The sequence below is a fragment of the Poecilia mexicana genome, unplaced genomic scaffold (genome assembly GCF_051168715.1).
Source record: "Poecilia mexicana isolate PSO_F unplaced genomic scaffold, ASM5116871v1 scaffold_16, whole genome shotgun sequence".
Taxonomy (NCBI): domain Eukaryota; kingdom Metazoa; phylum Chordata; class Actinopteri; order Cyprinodontiformes; family Poeciliidae; genus Poecilia; species Poecilia mexicana.
In genome coordinates, this window is record NW_028263385.1 from 15,891,012 (window position 1) to 15,915,679 (window position 24,668).

At 38.4% G+C, this 24,668-nt stretch overlaps 2 protein-coding genes across 2 annotated transcripts; both read left to right on the top strand.

Annotated features, from left to right (window-relative positions):
• The first annotated feature begins 7,710 nt into the window (after positions 1 to 7,710).
• On the top strand, positions 7,711 to 10,020 carry msmp2 (microseminoprotein, prostate associated 2). Its single transcript, XM_014984475.2, has 4 exons — positions 7,711 to 8,266; positions 8,351 to 8,458; positions 8,736 to 8,844; positions 8,937 to 10,020. Exons 2-4 carry the CDS (start codon positions 8,353 to 8,355, stop codon positions 9,106 to 9,108), a joined length of 387 nt encoding a protein of 128 aa, XP_014839961.1. The 5' UTR covers positions 7,711 to 8,266; positions 8,351 to 8,352; the 3' UTR covers positions 9,109 to 10,020.
• A 160-nt stretch (positions 10,021 to 10,180) lies between these two features.
• nbn (nibrin) lies at positions 10,181 to 24,192 on the top strand. The gene is made up of 16 exons (XM_014984477.2): positions 10,181 to 10,345; positions 12,945 to 13,066; positions 14,849 to 15,133; positions 15,217 to 15,320; positions 15,406 to 15,523; positions 16,762 to 16,952; positions 17,041 to 17,141; positions 17,230 to 17,362; positions 17,674 to 17,876; positions 18,441 to 18,615; positions 20,347 to 20,986; positions 21,093 to 21,182; positions 21,577 to 21,717; positions 21,974 to 22,087; positions 22,178 to 22,227; positions 23,382 to 24,192. Exons 1-16 carry the CDS (start codon positions 10,315 to 10,317, stop codon positions 23,413 to 23,415), a joined length of 2,532 nt encoding a protein of 843 aa, XP_014839963.2. The 5' UTR covers positions 10,181 to 10,314; the 3' UTR covers positions 23,416 to 24,192.
• The last annotated feature ends 476 nt before the right edge of the window (positions 24,193 to 24,668 follow it).

The window sequence follows — 24,668 nt, forward strand, 5'->3', positions numbered from 1 at the left end:
AAAATAAAGTAATTGTTAGCCATTTTTGAAAGGAGAATGTTTGCTCAACGTAGCAAGGCTGGCAATGTTTTTCTTAGCATGACATGATGACATAATTAAATAAAAAAACTTTCATACATAACAAGCAATTCGCAATACGTAGAAACAGGGGAATATGTGAAAGCTAGCAGGTTTAGTATTGGCAAGTTCAGTCACTAAAACAGGTAGGCCAACAGCTGGTGTCTGTCTCTACATGTAATTTGGTTCAGTAAGTTGTTTAAGATGAAACTTTGGAAGTTTCTGGAATGTCGACCTTATTAACTGACTGTGACAAGTTCGGGGACAGATGCTGTCCGTCAAGCTTATCCACACATTCCTGTTTGGGCGAGGCATCTCAAGGCTTTGAAAGGCTATTGGACTTCAAATGAACTTTGAACTTACAAAAGAGATATCTTGATACCACAAATCGCTTAAGCATGATCTGAATGGTAAACAAACCATACCGAAATCAAGCAAAAGTTACGGTAAACAGTTTCAAAATAAAAGATATGCGACACAATGATTGAAGAACATGAGAACCCTTGCGTGTTTTTCTCTGGCGAATGAATGGTACAGGTGCTGTGCCATCAACATTCAGTAACTGCACAATGCACTTCAATCAGGGTGTGTTGAACAGATGGGTGGCTGTAAAATACTTGTTAAACCTGAATCTTTGCTACGCTGGTAATGATTAATGCATGTACACAACCACAGAAAGCAGGAAGAATATTTCTCTGCATGTCATTTAGAGCACAGAGACACACAGAAATGCACATAAGAGCTGATTTGTTTTAGTAGCTGGTATTTGACTTTATGTAAATTCAGAGGGCAGGCATCAAAACATATTGCTGGCAGTAAAAAAAGAACAAGGGAAAATGTCAGTGCTTGGTTTTCAGCACTCCATTGATTCATTGCACAGTCACCATTTGCGTGGATATGCTATTCTGGCTTATGTTGTACTTTCTCTGTTGGCCTTTAGCTCCTAAAGTTTCCGTTGTTTAGCTATGGCTTCAGATTTTCATTCCTCTCTCTGTTAGATAACTCCTTTGCCTTCAATTTTCAAAACATAGAGATGGGTATTGAATAATCACTGTTAACCTTTTTATATCTTCCTCTTTGACTCTGCCTCAGGCCTGTGTGCTGGTGAGCATGTAACACACAAAGAGACTGAAAGAGAGCAAGAGAGAGAGAGAGGACAACAGAGAGGGAAACAGAGGGAAAGAGTACCTGGAAATGTTTGCCACTCCTTATGTGTTTTCTGTTGAAAGTATAACTAAATGCAGGTTCATTTGGGTACAGGTTAATCTTAAAGTACGGTTATCTCAATTTAGATGTTAGCTTTGAATAAATTAATAAGATGTTCTCTTTTTGCTGTCTGTGTGAACATGACACACATGTTCACACAATTTGTTTTAAGAAGATCAATAATTTATATCAAAATAAATCTACAAAACAGTTTCACAAAGTACTTTTATTTCAGTTCTTTCATCTTTATGAGTCACTTTGCAGCTGTTGTACCTGAATTTTCCAACTTTGTGAAAAATAAAGGATATTTCTGTTTATCACAATCAGATGAAATAAAAGTGTTTGAATGAGGTTTATTAGAAAACTGCACAAAAATAAGTAATCAAATATGACTTTTTGTTTCTACTGTGATTACTTTTCCTACACTTTGAGAAAACAGACATTTCTATTATGCTGATGTTTACTAAGTGAAGTCATTTGTATCATAGAGTAATCCTAAATGCATACAGCAGTCTGTCTTGACAAAAACATTAAGTTAATAAAACATTTATGTGGAATGTGTTGTCATTGCTTCTATAAATAAATCATCAGTATAAAATCTCTAGATGTTGAATTTTAAACATTTCTGATGTTTAAACACATGTCACTTTGTAATAAAACATGGAATAAGTCTGCATTTATTTTCCTCTGAAGTCTTGAAAAGAGATTTCACAAATGGTTAATGTCTGAAATATTAAACTTGAAATAAATAAAAGAGCGTCTTACAAAAGCATCCATACTCCTTTTTCTTTTCATCAACAAACTCAAGGTGAATCATTTTGAATTTTTTAAAAATGTTTCTACAATGAACATATGAAATGTTTGGTTTTCATCTACACTCCAAATCTTTAAGCCATCGACTTCATATAAACAGTTTTCCTGTGTAAAATTGAATCTCTGCTTTGAAAACCACGTATTGCTTTTCTTACATTTCAGTATTATTCACTACTTTATGTTAATCTCTCCTGCAAAGTTCAAGTTAAATTCACTAAAATTTGCAATCTGAAATTGACAAAAAATGTGTCCTAATGCTTTTGCCAGGCACCGTACTTGTCATTTAAAGGATATGCACTATTTTTGTTGATTTCTGCACTGTCCATTATTTCTCACACTGTCCTTCATCTGTTGTGGATGGAGCATTGCCTAATTGTCACCCCCAGGCTCACAACAGGCGATCAGAGATCGCGGAGCCATCATCACGCCCCAATAGGCTGTCAAGGTCATAGCAGGAGAGGATGCAGAGGTGATAGAGTGGGACTGAAACAGTAGACTCACCGACATCTGGGTTGTCCATGAATGAGAAATTTTATTTATTTATTTTTTGACACACAAAAATGGAAAACATGTTCTGCTACATTAGTTGTAAATTTTGAAATGGAGAAAATTGCTTGATTCTGTATTCAGGGAGTTTAATGATGAAGAATCCATTAATGCATTACTACAAGACATCTTATTTGTTTGCAAGAGCGATTGCTTTTGAATTGCATCAATTATTAACTGCAAACACAGTTATGACCTGCAGTGTATGTAGAGGTGAAAGTACTTTGTTGTTATTGGCAGGCATCTGGCAGATGATGTTGATTTCACACGTGAGAGTCCAACCATATGCCTGCCTGCAATCGCTTTTAACCCAACGTCCGAGAGCCTGAAAACAGAGGACAGTGCAACCTTTGAGTTCATCCTGACTCTGATGCAAATCCCAAACGTTGTAAATTGTGCTTAAGTGGCACAATGCATAAAAAACAACAACTAGCACATAATTTAAAACAATTGAATTTTGATGCATTATGAAACTTTTGATTACAGTCATTAAAAACAGGGTATAAGTCAAAGATCTCTCTTGAACACAAATTCCTTATGTTCATACTTTGTGCTATTTTCTAAATGCTTTCGACTTTACAAGTGCAAATCTAGAAATATTTTAATGTGATTACGTATGGTAGACAAACACAAAGTACTGAAAATTTGCGCTCAGGAAATACGGATGCACAGTGATAGGGATGCATGCGATATTTGTGATAACAGTAAAACTCAAAACAAAACATTATTAAACGCTGCACTCATCTTCCTTTAGGTTCATAGCAAACAGACTGCAGATAGTGAGTCCGACCATTAAAAAAGCAAACAAAAATCATAATTTTCATCTCAAACACTAAGTTTTATTTAAAAAGTTGTTTTTTCTGATGTTGGATTTTCCAAATGCCTTCTCAAACATTTTATATTTGTTTTAAAGGAAGGGTCACCAAATATAACAGGGTGCAGAGAGCCTGGATGTCTGGTGCTAAAATAATTAACTAACACTTATAGCTAACACTTTTATATGTTGCTAAAATTCTTGATTGCACTTGGGTCTGTACTTTGACTGGGCCATTCGACACATTAAATCTACTTTGAGATAAACCATTCAATGCAGCTCTATGCTCAGGGTTAGTATCCTGCATGTTGGGAGCAGTGATACTGAAATAATAAATGATGGATCTATCACATCTTTGAACTTCTAGAAATTGACATTTTAGGCAGTTCTTCTTTGTAAAATGCCTCAAGCCTGATCAGATCGGGTAGAGAGAATACACTTTTAGATGTTGCTAAAATTCATTTGGATCTGTACTTTGACTGGGCCATTCGACACATTAAATCTACTTGCTAAACCATTCAATGCAGCTCTATGTTCAGGGTTACTATCCTGCTGTTCATCTTCCACCCCAGTCTCAACTGTTTTTTTTAGTTGGTTTTGTTCCAGGATTTCCTGTTACCACCATGTTCTGCTCTCGTTTGTTTAAGAAAAGTTGGTCTAACCACTGCCCTGTCTTCCACATGTTTGCTCTATCCTCTCCCTGACCTGTCTGCTGTATTCATGAACATTTGTTGACTAACGTTCTCTAACAAACCTCTAAGGCCTTCACAGAAGGACTGTATTTATAATTGCACACAGGTGGATCTTATTTACTACTTATTTGATTTCTGAAGGGAGTTGGTTGAACTGGATGTGTCTAATTTTTTCCTACATTTAGTGTTTTATCCCTATGACAAAGGATATAATCAAGTGACCATCATTCTTGACATTTGTCCTCCCTACAGGCAAAAACTGAAAGTTATTTGACTCTGCATATGCTTTCATGCGTGTGTGTGTGTGTGTCTGCGTGTGTATGCGTGTGTGTGTGTACTGCGTGAGCGTGTTCACAGCAGGATGAACATCACATGTATTGATCAGGCTAATGCGTGGAGGAAAGGCTGCAGGCCAGAGCAGCTGATCAATACATGTCTAATTACATCAGTGTGAGTTTCTATGTTCCCAAAAGACTGATTATTGGGTCCAACCCCCTAAACTCAAACAACGGGTATAAATATAAGCTGCCCTTCCAAAGTAAAGCATTTAAACTCCAAAATCACTGAGAGACTTTTCTTTTTCTTTTTTCTTTTTTACTTTTTTAATCAAACCATCAAATTATTTTTTTTTTTATAACTCACTGAAATGTTTCTTTTTAGTCGTTGAATTTAAGCAAAAAGAGACAGTAGTAACATCTTTGGATAAACGAAGCAGGTGAGTATCATCATTTTGTCTTTCTACATGATGCAGGAGAGATATTCAACCCTGCACTCCCTGAAGCAAACACACCATGATCTGAAATGTCAGCAGGGTCTCAGACTCCCAGTGTCAGAGGCCCAGAGCCCCAAAGGCTGATCCTGTCTCATTTCCTGCAGAACTCGTTGTTCAGGTCTTTTACCAGGCAGACGGTGATATCTTCTAGGAAGGGGAGGGATTTATGAATTGTTTTCTTCATAGAGTTTCTTTTTTTCTTTTGTTCCCAACAGGTTTTACCAGTCTGCTGGACCCCACCACTAATTCGCCAGAGGCTGTGTGATATGTTTGATATTCGGTTGTTCTTGTGCTTCATCGTATCAACTAAATATCAGACATATTCCTACAGAGTCTGGCACTGACGCCTGATCTTCTGCAGAGAGGCTGCTCAGGTAAAAGGATGCCACACTTTACATCTGTGGTTTGTATCATCATGAGAGCAAAGCTTTAGAAATAAATTCATGACCTACCCCGACCGAGTCTGTGTAAATCATCAACGCTTCGAACAACGGTAGGAATGGAAGACAAAGTAATGATAATTTTCAAGCTGCACTGTTCTTGTTTTTAAACACACACCCTCCAAAACTCACATTTAGTTTATAACTCTGCACTGTATCTTCTAAGTAAACAGGAAGATCCTCTGTCATGAGCAAATAGCTGCTGTAGCTGGGATCCTGGTTCCTAAGATAAAGAATAAACAAGTCATCCAGATAATGGTCTTTGTCTTACTACTGCAGGCAAGAATCGGGCCTTTTAGCCCATGTTATGGACAGGAAACTCACTGTTTGGTCGCATAACTATTCTTCTAAAAACTGTTCTTTTTGTGTGGGTGTTTGTTGTGTGAATTCTGCATTTATTCTCTGCAAGGCTTAAATGGAAGCAGGGCGAATGATTTGTTAATGTCGTCACATGCGTGACTCGTGTTGTATCACTTCAATTAAAAAGATAACCGCACGCTTCGGTTACTAATTTTAACATTTCATCAGCTGCTCTTATGTTATGAGAAGATGCTTTTTGGCTTTTGGCTGTAACTGAACAATTACCAACGAATTCAGATAATTTTTTTCCAAAGGGCATTTTATTATGTAAGAGTCAATTTTTAAGGGAACTATTAATATCGTCCTATTGAGCTTGTAGGAGATAATGTTAGGAATAATGTGATTTTTAACTAAATGAGACGCTGAACAGCAATGTTTTTAGAAATGATCTATGGCAACATGGTATTTGCTGCTATCCCAAACAAATGTTGGGTGAATTTTATTTAGGTGCATCAAATTACAAAGGGGCAGAAAACTAAGTAAAAAAGCCTTTGTGCATCACACCAGGTTGACAACAGTGTTTCAATATGATCAGTCAGCTCTCCCTCTGATCTTTGCTTCATGATTCCCTGCATGTTTGTTGTTTTATTTTCATAAATCCCACCATTACTGTATGTTTTAAATGCATTTATTTAAATAAAAGTTTTCAGTTACATGTTGATGTTTTGTTGCAAATTGTGGTCAGTGAAAAATATATGAAGTCCAATGTAAAGACGTTTCCATCCATCCATCCATCCATCCTGGTAAAGTTTTGAGGGGCACATACACAACGGACAGGTATCCAGCTCCTTACAATAACAATTTGCAATTTGAGATAGAAAACTCAAACTGGGCTCTAGTAATGATAGACGAAGCCTCCTATTATAAAAAGAGATGAGTTGGTCGTACACGTGTCCAATCAAAGGCCAGCAGGGTTTTTTTTTTGCTTTTTGTTTGTTTGTTAGTTTTTGACACAATACCCAGACTGAAAAAAACTATTTGTGGGTGCATCACAGCACCCACACATACATACAGCTCCATTGAACCCCATTGAAAACCTTGTGGCTATTCCACCAGATATTGATTTCTGATCTCTTCCTGAGTTAAAACATTAGTATTGTTGTTTCTAAATGAATATGAACCTATTTTCTTTGTATTATTTGAGGTCTGAAAGCATTGCACCTTTTTTGCTATTTTGACAATTTTTCATTTTCTACAAATAAATATGAATTTTTTACTTGGAATTTCAGAGACATGTTTTAAGTAGATCATAAAGAACAATGTTAGTTTTACTCAAACATATACCTATAAGAAGTAAAGTCAGAGAAAGTGATCATTTTAAGTTGTCTCTTAATTTTTTCCAGAGCTGTAGAAGAACAATTAGATTTTTTTTGTGATATCCAAAAAAAATTATTGCATTCACGCAGGAAAACAGTCCAAATTCCAAGAGAAAGACTCAAACTGAGTTGTGACCAATGAGCCACTGGAGAGTTTTCCAGCAAAAACAGACTGTTTAAGTTCATGTCACAGAAATAAGATTTAAATTCAGACTTGGTCACTCCAAGACTCTCATTTTGTTTTGTGGATGCTTATACATGGATACGATGGTGTTCTTTCATTGTTCTGCTGCATCACTGCATAAGTGACTTGAGATTTTGGTCACAAACTGAAGGTCAAATATTCTGCATTTTCAAATGAAGAGCAGAAATCAAGGTTCCATCAATTACAGTGAGTCATCCTGCTGCAGAAACTATCCTGACCATCCCACAACCATCACCATTTTGTTTTTACCAATGTTAGAAAGCCAAAAATAACCTTAAACTAAACAAAGAAACCCTCACTGTGTTTCTTTTTCTCAAAACAAACCTCACACTGATGCACAGGACTATTTATAGAGCTATGTTGTCAGATGAAACCATCTTGAGACTCACATTTGCTAACTAAGGATTTATTAACCAAACCAACTGCATAAAATCTCTCATTAAGTAGTTAAAGAAAAGAAAAAAATCCAAACTTTTACAAAGATGCATTAGAACGATCAGAGACACACTTGCCTTTTTTTTTTAAATGTTACTTTGAGCGAGAGGTCAAAGGTTGTTGTTTACCTTCCTGCACATATAATTGGAGTTTCTTAGCTTGAACAATCAGCGATAGGCTGACTGTCTTACGGACGACGTGAACAGTGCTGCAACAGATGGGGTCAAATGGGAGCCATTGAGACAAACGTTATCTGAAAGCCTGCACACTGTATGCTCAGGAGGGGAGAAGCAATGACGAACATAATGCTTGTGTGTTCATGCGTCTGTGTTTGTGTGCAGATAGAAGAAGGTAATACATGAGTGGGGGTTGATGAGTCTGAAGCGGTGCAGTATAAATATCTGAGACCAAAAGGGAGAAAGTGCATCGGTTCATCTGGGGCACCAAGGAGGAGGTGTGGAGGCTTAGAAAGAAAATAATAGAATTAGAGAAGGGAACATGAAGGCATCGCGACGGTGACTGCAACTAGAGCAAACGGAAGAGAAGAACTGACTCACAACACTGTAAGGTCTGAGGAGATTTAATCAGGAGTGCTGAAAAATTGACCCAGGTTTGTACCTTTGATTGGATCTTTGTGCTTTCAGTGTTTGTTTGTTTTTTTCTTCTCATTAACCTTCGCAAAGCTTTTCCCCAGAAATGGCCAACGCAAGGGAAGTACTTTTGGCTTCACTGTTGCTCCTGGGAGTTAGTCTGCCGTGCTTCTCGGTGTATAACAGTGGTGAATGCTTCTTCAACACTAAAGGTAGATTTTAGTAACATTTTTGCTAATAAATGCATCCATTGGAAAGCATACTTTTTAATATTGTATTATATGTTGTATTCTTATTGTTTAATGATACGCTCAACTTCAAAAATGACATTTTTACTGCCATTCTATACCACATGATCAACTAAAAATGTTTTGAGAAGCTTTACTTTCAAATCTGAAAATGATTGCTGACTGACAGTTTATTTGTCATTCATTCAAGTAAAATTACGGTTCTGTTTAAGTAAACGGTTCTCTCTCTTATCCTCATCAGCAAGCTGTGAATACACGGGTCAGGTGTACGGCATTGGGGAGAGCTGGATAACCAGTGATTGTTACCAATGTGTCTGCATGGAGCCTTTTGGAGTGGGATGTTGTGACCTGTGAGTTTGTTTTCATATGCAGTTCAAATAAACCTTTTCTTGACATTTTCACTTGATGTCTTGCGTTAATTTACCCTTCTTCCTCCCTACAGTGCGACCAAGCCCATTGACTACCCAGAATGGTGCGAAGTCATTCGTAAACCGGATTCTTGCACCAGCGTTGCTGTGATGAGAGTCAATCACAAATTACCTTGTCTCTGGGGACAAGGACGTCTCAGAACAGCCGGGCAGCCATGGAAATCTGACAACGATCCTTTATTTTAATTTAAGCCATTCTGGCAAAAGAAAAAAATATGTGAAGCTTGTTGAGAGATAAAGAAAATAAAAAACACAATTGTCATTCTCCTTTTTAACATTGTGACCAATTTTTATTTTGTGCATCTGCTGACTATGAAAGAGTTTATTACTTTGTTTAAAGTAGTATTTAAAATATGAGCTATTAATAAATTAAATGCTTATACATATGTGTTATAGTTCTTGCCATTATTTATCCATTTGACTTAAACTGAGAGTTGCATTATTTTGTTATTTACATTGTTGTAGTGTTGATTATGCTACTTTAAGACCAGGTACAGAAAAGACACATATGTCGCTTTGGCAAATATGACTGACCAAACAGCAATGAAAGAAAAAACATGTTTGTTTTTGTTTGTACCATACAGATTATTTATTCATTTATTTAAACCACATTTTATTATTTTTTTATTTTAGTAAGTCTCCACCACATTAAAGAAAAAAAACGTCAACAAGATAAATATTAATTGGCTTCTAAGCTGTTAACATAATCCATTGATATTTTATCTATTCTTTCATCAAAGTAGCCTGCAAGTTTTTGTATCGCTTTTAAGAAAATAATTGTCATACCTTCTGTACTTACATTAGTGGCCTATGCATGTCTTACCCATACGGCTCAGTAAAACTGAATGCTTTTACTTTATTTAATATTTTTTTTACTTTCATTTGTTTTATACACTACATATTCACATAAATTATTACTCTGACAATGAATTAAGTTATGATAATGAATTGTTATGATTAGTAATTTAGGGATTGACCTAAATAATGACTGAAACATTTTAGATAATATTCTAGAAATACGCTTTTATTCCTTTTGTTTTATTATTGTATGTCCTGTGACACATTTGACTGAATAAAAATAACTACAAAACTTTTTAACTTTATTCTTATTTTCTAAAATACAAGCATTTAACTTAACAAATCATACACGTTTCATTTAATGCATTTGAACAACACAAATGAGAACATAAACACACGACTTTTCCTTTCAGTTATCTTTCCCAGAGTTTCAACCTGGACTTTTATTTTGAAAAAGAGCAGCGCTTAGTTATGACGTCAGCAGTGGCGGGGAGCGTGTTCGTCGTGAAGAGGATTTGTTTATCTTAAAAATGTCCCACTGTTGCTCCCCTTTTGCTTGTTGCAATTAATGAACTGGGACGAAAAGGCTTAAACATGTGGATACTGACTCCTCAGCAGCCCGGAGGTAACTTTCTTCATCCCTGAACGACTTTATTCAAAACTAGCTGCGGGCTAACGGGTTCAAGTTTGGTTAAAACCCTTTAAGGTGGGGCATTTACTGCAAAATACCGAAGTGTGCAGAGCAGTGGAAAGGTCTTAAACACATGGGGTGTGTTTACGAATAACTTTTGGATCGAGATGACTCATCTCGTGTAGCTAATTATAAAGTTGAGATAAGTGTTTAAAGTTAAGCTTTTACGTTTTTATTATTTACTAAACAGAGATGAAGCTGGAACAGCAAATTTTTGTGTGGAAAAACTAAGAACAGCATGTAGTTTTCATCTGACACACAGAAGAAAGCCTGCTGTATGCATACAGAGGAGAGGTCAAGATGTCCTGTGGTTGAAAAATAAGCCCACATCATTACTACTCCACCGCCTTAATTCAGAGTTCCTATCAGATCTTTACCCTGAGATGCAGTTTTTCTTTTTCTCTTAAGATAGTCTTTTACATTAAAATAAAATCTCTCCACTTCAGTTTATTCTGTCTAAAGTTGTTTTCTTTCAGAAGTCTTGTGGTTTATTACAAATAGCTCTGCAAAATTGAACCGTGCTACCATTTTTTAAAATTTTCTCTTTTTTTGGAGACGGAGATAAAAAAATCTCTCTTGGCAGCTCTTCAAAATACATCATGCTTTCTTGCTTGTTCTCTAATGATGCTGTCACACACGTTGGCATTTGACATATGAATTAACCACTGTACAGTTTAACATTTAGTGTTTTGACATAATGTATTTTTCTAAATATTGCACAGTCTAATCTTTTGATTTTCTTGTGCAACAGTATATTAGGGGACATTTTTTGTTTGGTTGTCTGACTCCAGTGTTGAGCTGTGGACTGAGCCTGTATTTATTAAATTACTGATGTTAAATTGTAAAATTGATTTATCTATTTTGATATCATAAGAAATAATGAAGTGCATTTCATTCTGGAGCAGATTTTTTTTAGATTCTCTTATATCTTAGCATTTATAGATTGTCATCATTAACTCTTGTCATGGCTACCAATTGAAGACCTTACCCCAGAAACATTTAAAGACAAAAAGGTGTTATTTGGCTTCGCTCCAGATTGGAAGTAGAGTAATCATGCTTTGATGGCAGCATGAATGTTATTTAATACCCAATAATTTAGTAATATAAAAAATGCACAGTGAAATCCAGAAGTTTACATAGACAGGAGTAAAGAGACACATATTACCCACAGTGCAACATGTGTTGAACTGACATGGACTGAAAAGCCATTTTGCAAGGAAGAAGCCATTACTCCAAAAAAAAAAAAAAACATTAAAAAGCCAGACTGTAGTCTGAAAATGCTCACAGGGACAAATACCTTAATTTTGGCTACATGTCCTGTGTGGTGTGATGAAACAAGTGTTTCACCGTAATGACCATTGTTACATTTGGAGGACAAAGGGGAGGCGGGGCTTGTAGGCCTGAGAACACCAAGTATGGTTGTGGCAGCACCATGCTGTGGAGCTGCCACAGGAGGAACTGGTGCGCTTCAGAAAATTCATTGTATCAAGAAGAAAGAACATAATGTGGAAACATTAAAGCAACATCTGAAGACATCAGACAGGAAGTTAAAGTTCAGGTTTTCCAAATGGACATGCATAGTGCAAGGACTCTGAAGTGTTTTACACTACAATAAATCATTCACTGACTAATTTACACTTTAACAAAGTGAAGACGTAAAGCTAAACTGACAGAAGTGAGGCTACCATGCAACTGAACACCAGCAGCTTGCAAGGCAGGTTAAGTGTCTTTGCCAAGGACACAACAACCTACACAGACAGTATATGATAACATAATATCTCTCATTGTTGTTGTATTTGGTAAATAGAAGTAATTTTGGTCATTCTAACTGACCTAAAGCGAGAGAAGTTTGGTCTTATTTTACAAAAGGTGTGTCTTTTTTTATGTTTCCGGTTAAGAACACGTATTTTTAACTTGTCGTCATAAAAATAGCGAGATAAAAATGGATCTGTAAAAAGTGAGCTACAGAAGGCTGTCACGTGACCGCATTATCTGTAGTCTATCCAAAACGAGAACCCTGAGTAAAGGACAAAGTACAACATGAAAGTTAGTATTAACCACATTTCCTTTAACAGTGATAATGCAAACAGGTTCAGCTCTGATACAGATATTAGCTGCTGCACTGTACAACGATGAGGTAAAAAGGTTTGGTGATCAGCTGACACCGTCCCTATCCCAGTAAAGTTGTTTGATAATCCTCTCTGCTCTCTCTCTCTCTGCATGTCCAAGCAACACAGTTCAGTGACTTTGATCCAGCAGGTTCTGAAAACTTAAAGCACAAAGCAGAGCAGCTTTCATGTTCTCTCTTCAGCCTTCGTGTTACTTCAGGTTTTGCACTCTCTCTGCAAACACAATTTCCTTCTAAGTGGCTTCTTTCACCTCACTGACGCTGAACAGGGCTAACTTTAAGTCTTCTTCAAACAGAACATTTAATTGTTTTGCCGACTGACCAGTTGAATCGCTGGAACATATTTGTAGGGCTATGTTAGGTTTACTTTTATGAATTTTAAAGCTGCTGTTTGTTTCTTCGCAGGCGAGACGTTCTATCTCCTCCCTGGTAAAGAGTACGTGGTTGGCCGGAAAAACTGTGACATTCTTCTTGCCAGTGACCAGTCCATCAGCAGGTCTCATGCTCAGCTCACTGTGACCGATCTGGTGAGAGAAATAAAGAACCCCGTGAATAAAATAATCTTAATGGCTTCTTTGCAATTGCTTAAGATGTGAGTAGTTAATTTAATTAGCTCGTTGCAGATCTAAACTTACTGCCGGTGTAAAACTGTGAAAGCAGAGAATAAAAAGTGTTATTTTGGAGTCAATAGACTGGATTTTTAGTGACTTACAGGAGTAATTAATGTTCACATGTTCTTAAATACTGAAGAAGTGAGAGAAAATTCATTTCTTGTTAGTGCAGCCGGACGTTCAGGGTGTTTCATGCAAACTTTGTCTCATTCCTCAACGTTAAGGCTGAACCTGTCATTACCTGAAAGTTTCCCACGTAAACATTGTGGGTTTTTTGTGTTTTAGCATCCAATTGAATATAAATTAGCTGTAACCGTTGCTGCAGGGCTCAGCCAGAAGATAGCTGTCCCGACTCTAATATTATGGCAGCGAGCCAGACATTCATTCAAACTCTTCTCTAGAAACAATAAAGAGGAGCAATGCAAACAGCAGCTAGAGCCTCTTAGTTTTCCTCCTGGGTTGATTTTTATCCTGCATCCTGATTCAAACAGGAATTAATATGAGATTAAGGATCATAAATCAATGTTTACATTTTTTTTTCTCTGTTTGGACATGTTTGCATTATTACATGGAGATATTAAGTGGTGAAATCCATTTTGGAAACGTTGTCCTGTTCTTATACTTTTGCACAGCAGGCGGAGCTGTTGTCTATTAAAAGTGCAACACAAACTGCTTCAATATTTTGCAGTTGCATCACAATAAGACTATCAATTCATAAGTTAATTTATTTCAGTAATTTCATTTAAATTTTAAAGGCACATATTCCATAGATAATTACTTACACATTTGTAAGTGTTTATTTCTATGTTATTTTAATTATTATGGTTTACAGTGAAAGAAAACATAAAAATTCTGTCTCTCAGAAAATGTTTGCACTAAAAAGACAAAAATGTCAGCCTTCTGAGAAGCATGTCCATGTATTGTAGCAAAGATTTTCTGACATTTTCTCCAGTTCAGAAGTGGCTGAAAAGAAATAACGCATAAATTGTAGTTGGTCTCCATGCGTCGTAATATGGGGACTCTTGCCATCTGGACCTTATGAATCTCCACCAAGCTCTTAATGAAATGGGTTTTTCATGTTAGTTCTCTCCAGACTGTGTGATTAGCACATTTTTTCCTTTTGCTTAACTTTCCAACAAATACATCGTTCTGTGCATAGCTTTCCATGGCTTACCTTGCTGGGTATGGAGTCGGTGATTGTCTGCTGAACAGCTGCCATGTCAGCAGTCTACTGCATAATTAGGCCACAGCAAAATCTTTATATATTCAAAATCATTTCTCTAATGTCCAGATTTTCTGAGAAACAACATTTCAGGTTTCCATTAGCTGTGAGCCACGATCATCAAAATTAACTAAATTAAATGGTGGAAATATATCTGTCTCTTAAATTACTGCTACAAACTAATATTTGAATAATTTTCTAATTTATTGAGATAGAAAGTTTTTGCCAAACATTCACTTTTCAACTGAACAAAAAATGGTAGCGCCCTGATCAACATTATTTCTAAATATTAGCTCTTCCTCTATGTTCCTGTCATTATTTTTCTATTAGATTTCCTATAACCCTTAACAGTCGTTCAAACTTTTATCTCACTGTTAAGATTGTGGGTTTGCATTCACATGTGCTGAAATTGACTAGAAAACAGGGTTGCACTCACTACTTTCTCTTTTTGTTTTTTTTTGTTTTTTGTCTTTTAGACCCTGACACTGAAAGACACGTCCAAATACGGCACCTTCGTCAACAGCCAGCAGCTGACGGCGCCTGTTGAGCTGTCGTCAGGGGACAACGTGGCCTTTGGTGTTTTTCACAGTAAGTTTAGCGTGGTGTTCCTGGAGAAACCAGTGGTGTGCTCATCATGTCTGGACGTCGCTGGGAAGACGTCGCTCTCTCAGGCCCTTTCAGCTCTGGGTGGGAAGCTGGTGAGCAGCTGGACTCCGGACTGCACCCATCTGGCCATGCCAACTGTAAAGGTCACCATAAAGGTCGGATCCGGTGTCTGTCTCGCCCTGTTTGGCATGCTTGTTCCAGCTGGTGTGCTAATGCTGTGCCCACCTTACTTACCCAGACGATCTCGGCTCTGCTGTGTGGTCGTCCCATCGTGAAGCCAGAGTATTTCTCAGAGCTGAGCAGAGCTGTGCAGCAGAAATCAGCTCCTCCCAAACCGGAGAGGTAACAGCAAATCCCCCTTCTTACTGAGCCTCATACTGAATGTAACCTCCTGGATGCGTTATATTGTCTGTTCTTGGTTTTTAAGTTTTGTCCCTGAAATCGATGAGCCCAGTTTGAAAAAAGAGGACGTTAAGCTAGCAACGACACCGGCTCGGAAACAGCTTTTTACTGGAAAGACCTTCGTTTTCCTCACATCCAAACAGGTTTGTGTTTTCTTCTTTTGTTAAAGACGTATTTCACGATGCTCGACCAAAATAAGCTGCATTTACTGCTGGGAGAAACATGATGAGGTGCTAGGCTGTTAGACGCAATGCACTTTTGCTGACCTTTGCAGACCATAACTAATTCTCAGAAAACTTGAAGATATGTGATTTGATGTCTATTAGTTAAATATTTGCTTTTTAGCTACTTTAACACCTTTTCTGAATGTTAAGTAGAAAAGATTGTGTTTAAAAGTCATGTCTTTAACAAAAAGATCCTGCAGAGTAACAAGATCCTCCTCTTGATCATCACTGTCAATGTTTTAACTAAAATCTCCACAAATCTCTGTCTTGGTGCTTAAGTAACATTTTAAGTAATTTGGCTTTTTGTCTTTGCAGTTTGTTGTAGATTTGTCAGCACTACTTTAAAAAGTAGTACTTTTAGAAGACTGGCTCAGCAGAAGCAAAGTACAAAAAAATAGAGGTGACTAATGAGTTTTGTTCTCTAAATTATTCAAATGAAGGCCTTAAATTTGTAACCATTGGATTGTTTGGGGACCTCACTCATCACCCTTGTTCTTTATATTGTAGCAGCTTGAAACTGTGAAGTAGAAATGAGGAACATGGTCTACTTTATGCACCATATTTTTTTCCTTTCTTTAAAATCTCTGGTGAGTTCTGAATTTGTGTCACTCGGACACTCCTCTGTTTGTCCTGACGGTGGGCTGGAGGTGTGGATGTCGACCTGCGGAGCAGGTTCATGGATTTGTGGAAATGCTTACGATTTAGTTGTTTATTGTTTGGGAAAAAAATTGAAAATTAGCAGTTAATTTTGAGAGATTTAAAAGGCTTAGATCCTGTAGTGGAGAACAGTAATATTTAATTCTGCAGCAGAGGGCGCTGCTGAGCTGAATTGGATGATTCCTGTCTGTCCTTTTTAAAAGAATCTTTACCAGGAAGGTGGACTAATTTCAGAACAGGAAAAAAAAACAACCTGTGTTTTAACTTTTGTGGTAGATCCCAGCATTTAGAAAGTGTTCACTGGTGCTATTTTTTACTTTCTAAATTAAATTTTAAACTGTTTCACATATGACTGTGTCTGTTCAGCTTCAGTTCAGAAGCTCTATAGACGTAAATATGGATAGTTACCCTCTTAAAAAGCAAAGCTCCTGTCTGCAGCATGTTTCTGGTGCTTTAATGATCACTCATATTGACTTGCTGCTCTCCTGCGCCGTGTGCAGCTGAAGCGGCTCGGCGCTGCGGTGAGTTTTGGCGGAGGCAGCAGTCGGCTGCTGGAGGAGGGCTCCCTCCCCCGCGACCTGCTGGAGTCTCCTCACAGCTGCGTGGTTGAGGTTACCACTGGCAGCTCCCAAACTCTGCTCCCTCCCTCAGCAACAGAGTGGGCAAACGCTGTGAAGAACATCACCCACAGGTTTCAACTCGTTCTTGAAGAAAGATGCGTAAAGTTCGTTTTAACAGCTACAAACTTAGAAATGTTTTTCCCTCGACCACGAACGCAGAAAAGGCCTTCGAGTCATCACAGAGTCGGAGATTGGCCTGGCTGCCATCTACGCGTCTTGTGACAAGTACTGCAATCCGTCCTGCCTGATCGTAGACTCAGGTGGGTTATCATGAAGGAAAAAATTAACATTTCTTCCTCGTTTTTCCTGCACGTAATGTTATCTGCGATCAATTGGTTTGTGTTTTAGATCCTGTACAAAAAGTAAAACCCAGAATCCCCAGTGCGTCGCTGTCACAGAGCGTGACAGTGGATGAAACTGTGCTACCTGCAGCATCTCAGAACATCACCGCTTATGCTGTCAACACGGAGACGTCACAAAGGTACGAGCTGGAGCCGCATGACGGTACAGCTGGCGGATAATGACACTGATTACGAGTGTCTCACATTTCCACACACTTTGTTTTTCATTACCATTTCCCCAACACTTTCTGTATACGTTAGCATCTCTATCATTAGGATCTCCATCCATAGATTATCAGCAAGTAAAGGTTGAATGCATTGCACCTGGAATAATGCAGCCTAGCTTATATGTGCATCAGTGCATTTATTTGCACTGCACATTGTGAAGTTATGTGCAGCGCTGCAGTTCAAGATACGTTTTCTGGACTGTTCATTGTTATTTGTTTGTCAGGATGGAGGTTCGTCATATGACTGGACCTGCAGCCGTCGGGGAAACTCCTGAGCAGAAGCAGAAAGCAGCTCAGTTACCCGGAGCCAAAGCAACCGTTCAGAAATCAACCAGCGAGTTGATAGTGGAGGACACGATGAGCTCGTCTTTCAGCGCGGCCGACAGCACAGACTCGCAGAGGAGGAAACCTGACCCCAAACCAAAAGGTGACGTCATTTAGGATTCTCAGCTACGCCTTTCAGAGGCATGGTCAAAGCTATTCAGACTCCTGGCAGATTTAGATTTTAAAAACTTTAATTCAACCAAACGTTTGTTTCTGAAACAAGAAAAGGACTGTACAAAAGATAAAATGATGTAAAACTGGTGACTGTTTTAAAAGGAATTTTCTGTTTATATTTTATGAAAAATTATTTATGCCCTTCTCAATGGAAAAGTCTTTATTGGAGATTTTTTTATTGATCAGTTAATTAAGGGAAACTCCTTTTTCCTTACATTTTATTTTCCGTTCTCACCCTCCACTCACTCTTAGTGAGTGGTCCATATTACTAGAAAAATAGTAAGTAAATCTATTTCATGTATCTATTGTGCCTGGTTAGGTTTTTTTGTTTGTAGATTTTGAAGTACTACAATAGAAAATGTTGATATTTTGTATTTATATTGAAAAAGCCAAAGTCCTTCTTTAGTTTACTCACCTGAATTTGCCCGCTGCGGGAAAACAAAGGATGCTTCTTCCCTGTAACAACTATTATCTAAAACCAGGGTTTTTATAGTTCCAGGTTTTGGGAACACCAACTTTAGACCCCCGCCGTCTGCTCCCAAGACCAATGGAGGCAGCAGGACGATCCTTCACACACAATCCTCTCAGAAACAGAAAACGTCTCCACAAACCTCCCCGCAGAAACAGTCGACTTTGACCAACTTCTTTCAGCCTGTCAACAAGAAACGGTAACCCTCTGCAGAACATGCTGATTTTTTTTTTTCCTTTTTTACAGAGACGCTAAATATAGATGTAGCACCCCACTGCTCTGTCCGCTATTAACTGGGACGAGAACTTAAACTCTCTGGAGGGGTGGCTATTTGGGTTCGTTAAGTTCTGGTAGATACCACGCAGGTTTACCTATGTTGAGTAAATTTTTACGCGTCCAATTACCATACACTCATTTAAAGTAACATAATTAACTCCAGACAACCGGTTAACAGAATAGTTCCTTTTAATAAGAACTTGGAAAAATAAACTGTTTTTATGAAAAAACTTTTCTTTTGAACTGTTGTTTCAATATAACCAGAATTCAACTTTTGCCACTAACATAACTCCATACGTTTACCAGAATTTACAGTTTTAAACACAATATCACACAAGGGCCCATACTCTCACTCACACACACACACTGTCCGGTACCGGTTAAAGTTTTCGTTGCAGGCCTGATGAAGCTCGGGTGCGATGTGGCTACGACAATCCTCTTCTCCCCGTTTAAGCAAACTGACTCAGACCTGCTCGCTCAGCCGACGTCCTCTCCGTCAAGGTTGCTTTGCGAGTCCAATTTCTGTTAGAACTCTGCCACACGAGTTGCAGGACTCCTCCTCAATCACGCTAAAGCTAGCGTCGCCATGTTGACACGTTCCTCTAGCCACCTCGGATCAGCCGCAGTTCTCCTCCGCAGTTCTTCACTACATAACACTTCTTCTCCAGGTTTCCTACCCACCGGGTGCAAGTTTACTTGTGCAGAATGTGCATAAAACAGTCCAGTTCTTGCTCCCACCTCGACCTCTGCCCGCATTAGCATCGGTCTCCATGAGCTTCCTCCTTGTCGTTTCCCGCGTTCTTCTTCCTTCTTCTTCCCATCATCCCATTGTTCCGTTCTTTTTTTTTCTATGTTGAGTTCACTTGTCCCTCGTTAACCTAAACTACTTCATAGATAGGAAATTCAGTACAGTCTTTAAACTAATGAGATAATTGATCAAACAAGAATACATTTATGTAAGAACACAAGTCCTGTCCAGAAAAGCTTCGGCTTTCTGTTCTTATTTTTTTCTCACGCTACTCACAACAGTAACCGCTCCCCGCATGTATATAATCACTCGGATCAACAATTTACAAAAACAATAATACAAGTTTCTCACTTATATTTTCTATGTACATACAACCAACCTTGTAAATATTTTGTAAATATTAAAGGGCCTTTAGAGCATGGTTTTTAACCAGGGGCTGCATAGAACAGCCTATTTTAGTTAGAGCAAACATACCTTTGTCTGGCGCCAGCAAAGATAGATACGGGTGCAGATTTATTTAGTCGACGTAATAGGTGCCAAAGAGAATGGTGCGTTATGTTTCCTCTTTGTATGCACTGTTGTTTTCTGTTCAAGTTCAGAAAGTAATCAGCGTAGATATCTTTTGTTCTTCCTAAAAAAACTCTTTTGCATTTACAAGGAAATATTTAGATATTTTTTTCTTTCAGCATCTCAAGAGTGAGAGTTTTACTCCCAGAGCAGCATTTTCATTTTTATTCTCACCGACAAGCTTCAAGAACTGGGCACTCATTTGTGGTGATTGTGCTCAAAAATTGGCTGCAAGCTTTAGTTACAAAAAGCATTTTAATTTGTTCATTTATATAGGTTGTTAAAATATTAAAAGCTTATATCTAACCCATTTTTCTGTTTCTTGTCTGTGTCGTGAAGACCTTTAGAGGAAGAATCCTCTGATATCATGTCGGCACCGAAGCGGCCGGCTCCCGAGTCATCCGCCTCGTCGAAGGACACAAACTCACTTGGAGTTTCTAAAAAAATGCCGTCACTTCCCCTCGAGGGACCTTCTGCTGTGTCCGAGACGCCTCTTGAATCCGCGAGCGATTTGTTCTCTGGAAGGGCAGAACGTCTCGAAGAGGAACCGCGGAGCAGAAAGAGGAAGGAGATGGAGGAGGAGGTGATAAAGATGGAGGAACTGGAGTCCATTATGTCCGAGGACATGGACTACCTGGGCGATGAATCCCCAAGTGGTCACGGCCAGAAAGAGGAAGTAACGGTGCGCCGCGGTTTGGCCAAACAGATGCAGAGTTCACACACTGTGGAGTCTTCAGCTAAGAAGCAGCGCGTCCACCAAGAGCAAACGGTAGGAGCAGGTCAGAGGCCTGGTTTGGGTCTGGATAAGGAACGTTCCCAACAGAACCTCGGGGAACAATCTGACCGGCATGTTGTCTCCAATAAGACAGACAACAACATTTCACCTAATCATGACTCTAGTAGACCCCCTAAAATGCCTGCTGCCACTGCAACTGAAGAGAAAAAGGTTTTCGAAGATGATGATGCATCTTTTATTGAGGTGAAGACAGTTTTCCTCTGAAGTGACTCAGTCTGCAAATACGGAAATATATTGGATTCAGTTTGCAGCTGCATATCCACTTGTGTTTCCTTCTCTGTTCTTGTAGGATGTAGAGCTACTTCAAGTAGATATTCCCCAGCCAGCAGAAGAGACCAGAGCTGCTGTCAAGCCTGTGCAGATCAAGGAAGAAGTGAAAGTAAGTTGAAATGAAATGAAGTTCTACAAAAAAGAAAAGAAAGAAAAAAAATAACTTCAAACAAAAACGAAACATCGGTATTCCTGATAATCTGTAAACTTGAGTCGTCTTCACTTACTAACAGCATCCACACTGAAGAGTGCTCAGCTTGATATGTTTGCTGACTGGAAAAATGATTGAATTTCGCAAATTTAGCCATTTACAGGCGCAAATTAGGGGTCACATAAGATAAGTTGTGCTAAAATACACAAATATGTTCCAACAGGTGAGCCACAGTGTGACATTTGACCATATTAAAAACTTTAACAATCATTTTGAGTTTATTTTTGCACAGACATTTACTAACTTAAATGTTTATCAGATCAGTTTTAAGTTATTTTTTGTCTATTTTCAGGAGTCAAAGGTCGACGAAGATCTTCCCAAAAAGTTGCTGATGGTGGAGTTTCGGTCTCTCACGGTTACTGCTCCTTCAAAACCCAAACCCAAACAGCCTCAGAACAACGGACACGCCAAGAACTTCAAATGTTTCCGCAAGGTCAGACAACAATCTAAATCATACGATCAAAGCTGAGTTTGTAAATTATTTCTCCCAAAGTCTCAACAATCAGTTTATTTTTGCTAAATAAAAGCAGATTGGCAGATTTGGAAGAAAATCAGATTATATTTATTCAGACTACTAACACAGCAGAGCTCAAAAGTATTGAAAAGTATATTTTAGCAATCCCATGTATGTTTTTCTGTCATTTTTAAGTGTTTGTTTAATCCGAGTACCACTTTGTATCGTGTGACAGAAACACCTTCCTGGCGCGGAGGGCTTCCCGCACATCATTGGAGGATCCGATCTGCTGGTTCACAACAGGGGCACGAACTCAGATCTGGATGAATGGCTGAAAGGCGCAGCTGAGGTACTGAAATCCCTCCTTATTACTATATATTATTATATTTCTGTCTTTTCCGTGACGGAGGGCCTTTGATTTGAAACTATGTCCTTCCAGGGGGAGCGTCAGAACAAGAGGGAAGAAGCGATAGGAGACGATCTGTTCAGGTGAGAAACTGGACCTTGGTTCTTGTTAGAAGATGTTGAGGTGTAGCTTCATCCTCTCATGGTTTCTAAGCATAACAGTGTAAGGTTTATAAGCAGCAGCCCTTTGAAGCCTCGTTTGACTGCAAAGAGCAATAAACTCCTTGAAGTACTAGAAATTTTTCAGACTAAAATGTAGCGGCTTTTACCAAAAAATCGAAAATAAATCCAAAACGTGTTGCTGTGTCAGCACAGAAATTGTTCACTAGTGACACGATTGGCCTTCCTCCATGATGATGTCATTCATCAGACATTAATCCAATAGAAAACCTGTGGGATGAAGACAGGAGCAAGGACTGATCAAAGTTTCTGCGTTCTCCATCCGTGTTAAATGTTCTTAGCAAAGACAAAGCACTAACAGCAGCACGAAATATTTGTACTCAAATTAAAGGTTGGATTTTCTTTTACAAATCTGAGATGTTTTGCTGCTGCAATAAAATCTCTAAAATATGTTTTCAGGCCTTTTGGACACTTTTACCCCGGGCGCCAAGAAGGGATGGGGGGGTTTCTGTATTGGTTCAATTAACTAATTCAAACATAAATGCTCTTAAAAATAGGTTTTTCTCTCCGTCATCATGATCATGTTTTTCAAACATTTAATTCATAATTAGAGGGTTGTTTGACCAGTGCAGCTTCAGCTCGAGCCAATCAGAAACCAGCAATCCTCTCGTCACTGCGGTTGCCAGGGCGACAGCGGTGATGTAACCTGCCTTGTTTTCTTTGACTAAGCAGAATAGAGACGGTCTGAGATTGATGTTTTTGCCTGCGTGTCAGTGCTGAGGTGTTTGATCACGGAGTCATGCTCGGCCAGTCATACATAACCTGGAAGCCGACTCTGCTGCTAAGAAAATAGTCCGGCCCCCTTTTTTTTTTTCTTCAGAGAGGGACTCCAAACAAGTTTCCAGAGGCTGCTTTATAGGAAGCTTGTTTGCTCTGAGCTGTTCAAACATCATCCGTGTTTTATGACGCTTCATTTGGGCTGTTTTTTATTGTTTCAGAATGCCTCTGAGCTCATTGAGCAGTGATACATGAGGAATGTAAAAAGCCCATTCTGACGTGGACAGATGTTTGAGATGCCCTCTTTTATGCCTGTTTTTTCTTTTTTTTTTTTTTTTTAGGTACAATCCCACCAAACTGACCAAGAGAAGATGAAATGCCTCCATCCTCGCACCTTCCAACGGGGGGAGTTTCAAACTCCAAGTTTGTGAAAGTTTGTCTAAGAAGGACACTTGTAAAAAGGTGTCCCATGTTGTAGATGTTTTCTGTTCTTCTTGCTTGTTTCAAAGCGTCTCTAACGATGTCACTGACAGCTAGCAATGTAACAAAGCAGGTTCGCGTTCAGAGGTTTTTGTCAACATTTTTATTTGTTAATAATAAAAAATAATCAATACAAAACATTAAAAATCCTTCATTTGAGAGATTCTACATCCTGACAGCAGCTTCTTGATAACTTTAAAGTCTGGTTCAGTTCCCGACTTCAGGAGAACCAGGGGCTTGAGAAACAACTCAAGTGTTACATTTTCCTTTTTCTTCTTCAAAGATCTCCAGTGAGCCAACCCTTCAGGCACTTTTCCATTTCTGAAACAGCTCAGATAAGAGGTTTTCTTGCCAACCAAACATTGATTGACTTTTCTGTACACTTGGCCTTTATTTTGAGAGAAGGTGCTTTGTTAAAGTTAAAAAATAGGCCAGCATTTGGTATGACGTGTACAGTAACGAAAGCTTTTCCTTTCTCAGACGGGCTACAGCATGGCCAAGAGAGTTGGAAAAATCGGCTTTCTTAGAAGCTAGAAAGAACTTACTTCATGTATTATTTAAGGTTTTGCAGCTTGAGTTTCTTGTCAGAATCCATGCACATCTGTGCTACCATATCAAGTTCACGTATTAACAGAAAATAATAATAATAATAAAAAAATCATGCAAAAAGCAGCATGTCTCGCCTGTATTCTTATATTTTTATATCTCTGCCGGCCCCTGTGCGGCTACATCCTCTTCCCTCCGCTCACTTTCCTCAGCAGCTGCTGCAGGCAGTGGCTCATGCCAGCATACATGCATTTAATATTTTATATTAAAATGCAGAAAAGAAAGCATTAGGTTATATAACTTAGCTGAAAATAATTAACACAACTAACATTGGCATTAGGCAACTGTTTTGGTTACAAAAAATTAAAAAAAAACCTTAAGTATTAATATGTTAGTGGAAGAAAATAAATAGATTACAAAAGTGGTTATTTAATACTGCTTTAGGAAACTGAAATGACAGAGTGAGAGGCAGACATTGACTCTAGGTTAGCTTTAAAAGGTCACAGAGGAGAGCAGAAGAGACGCACAGTGGAGTTTCTGCAGGTGAATCTCAATATTTCACCAGAAAGTTGCTATTTATTTTTCTAAATCAATTCGAAACA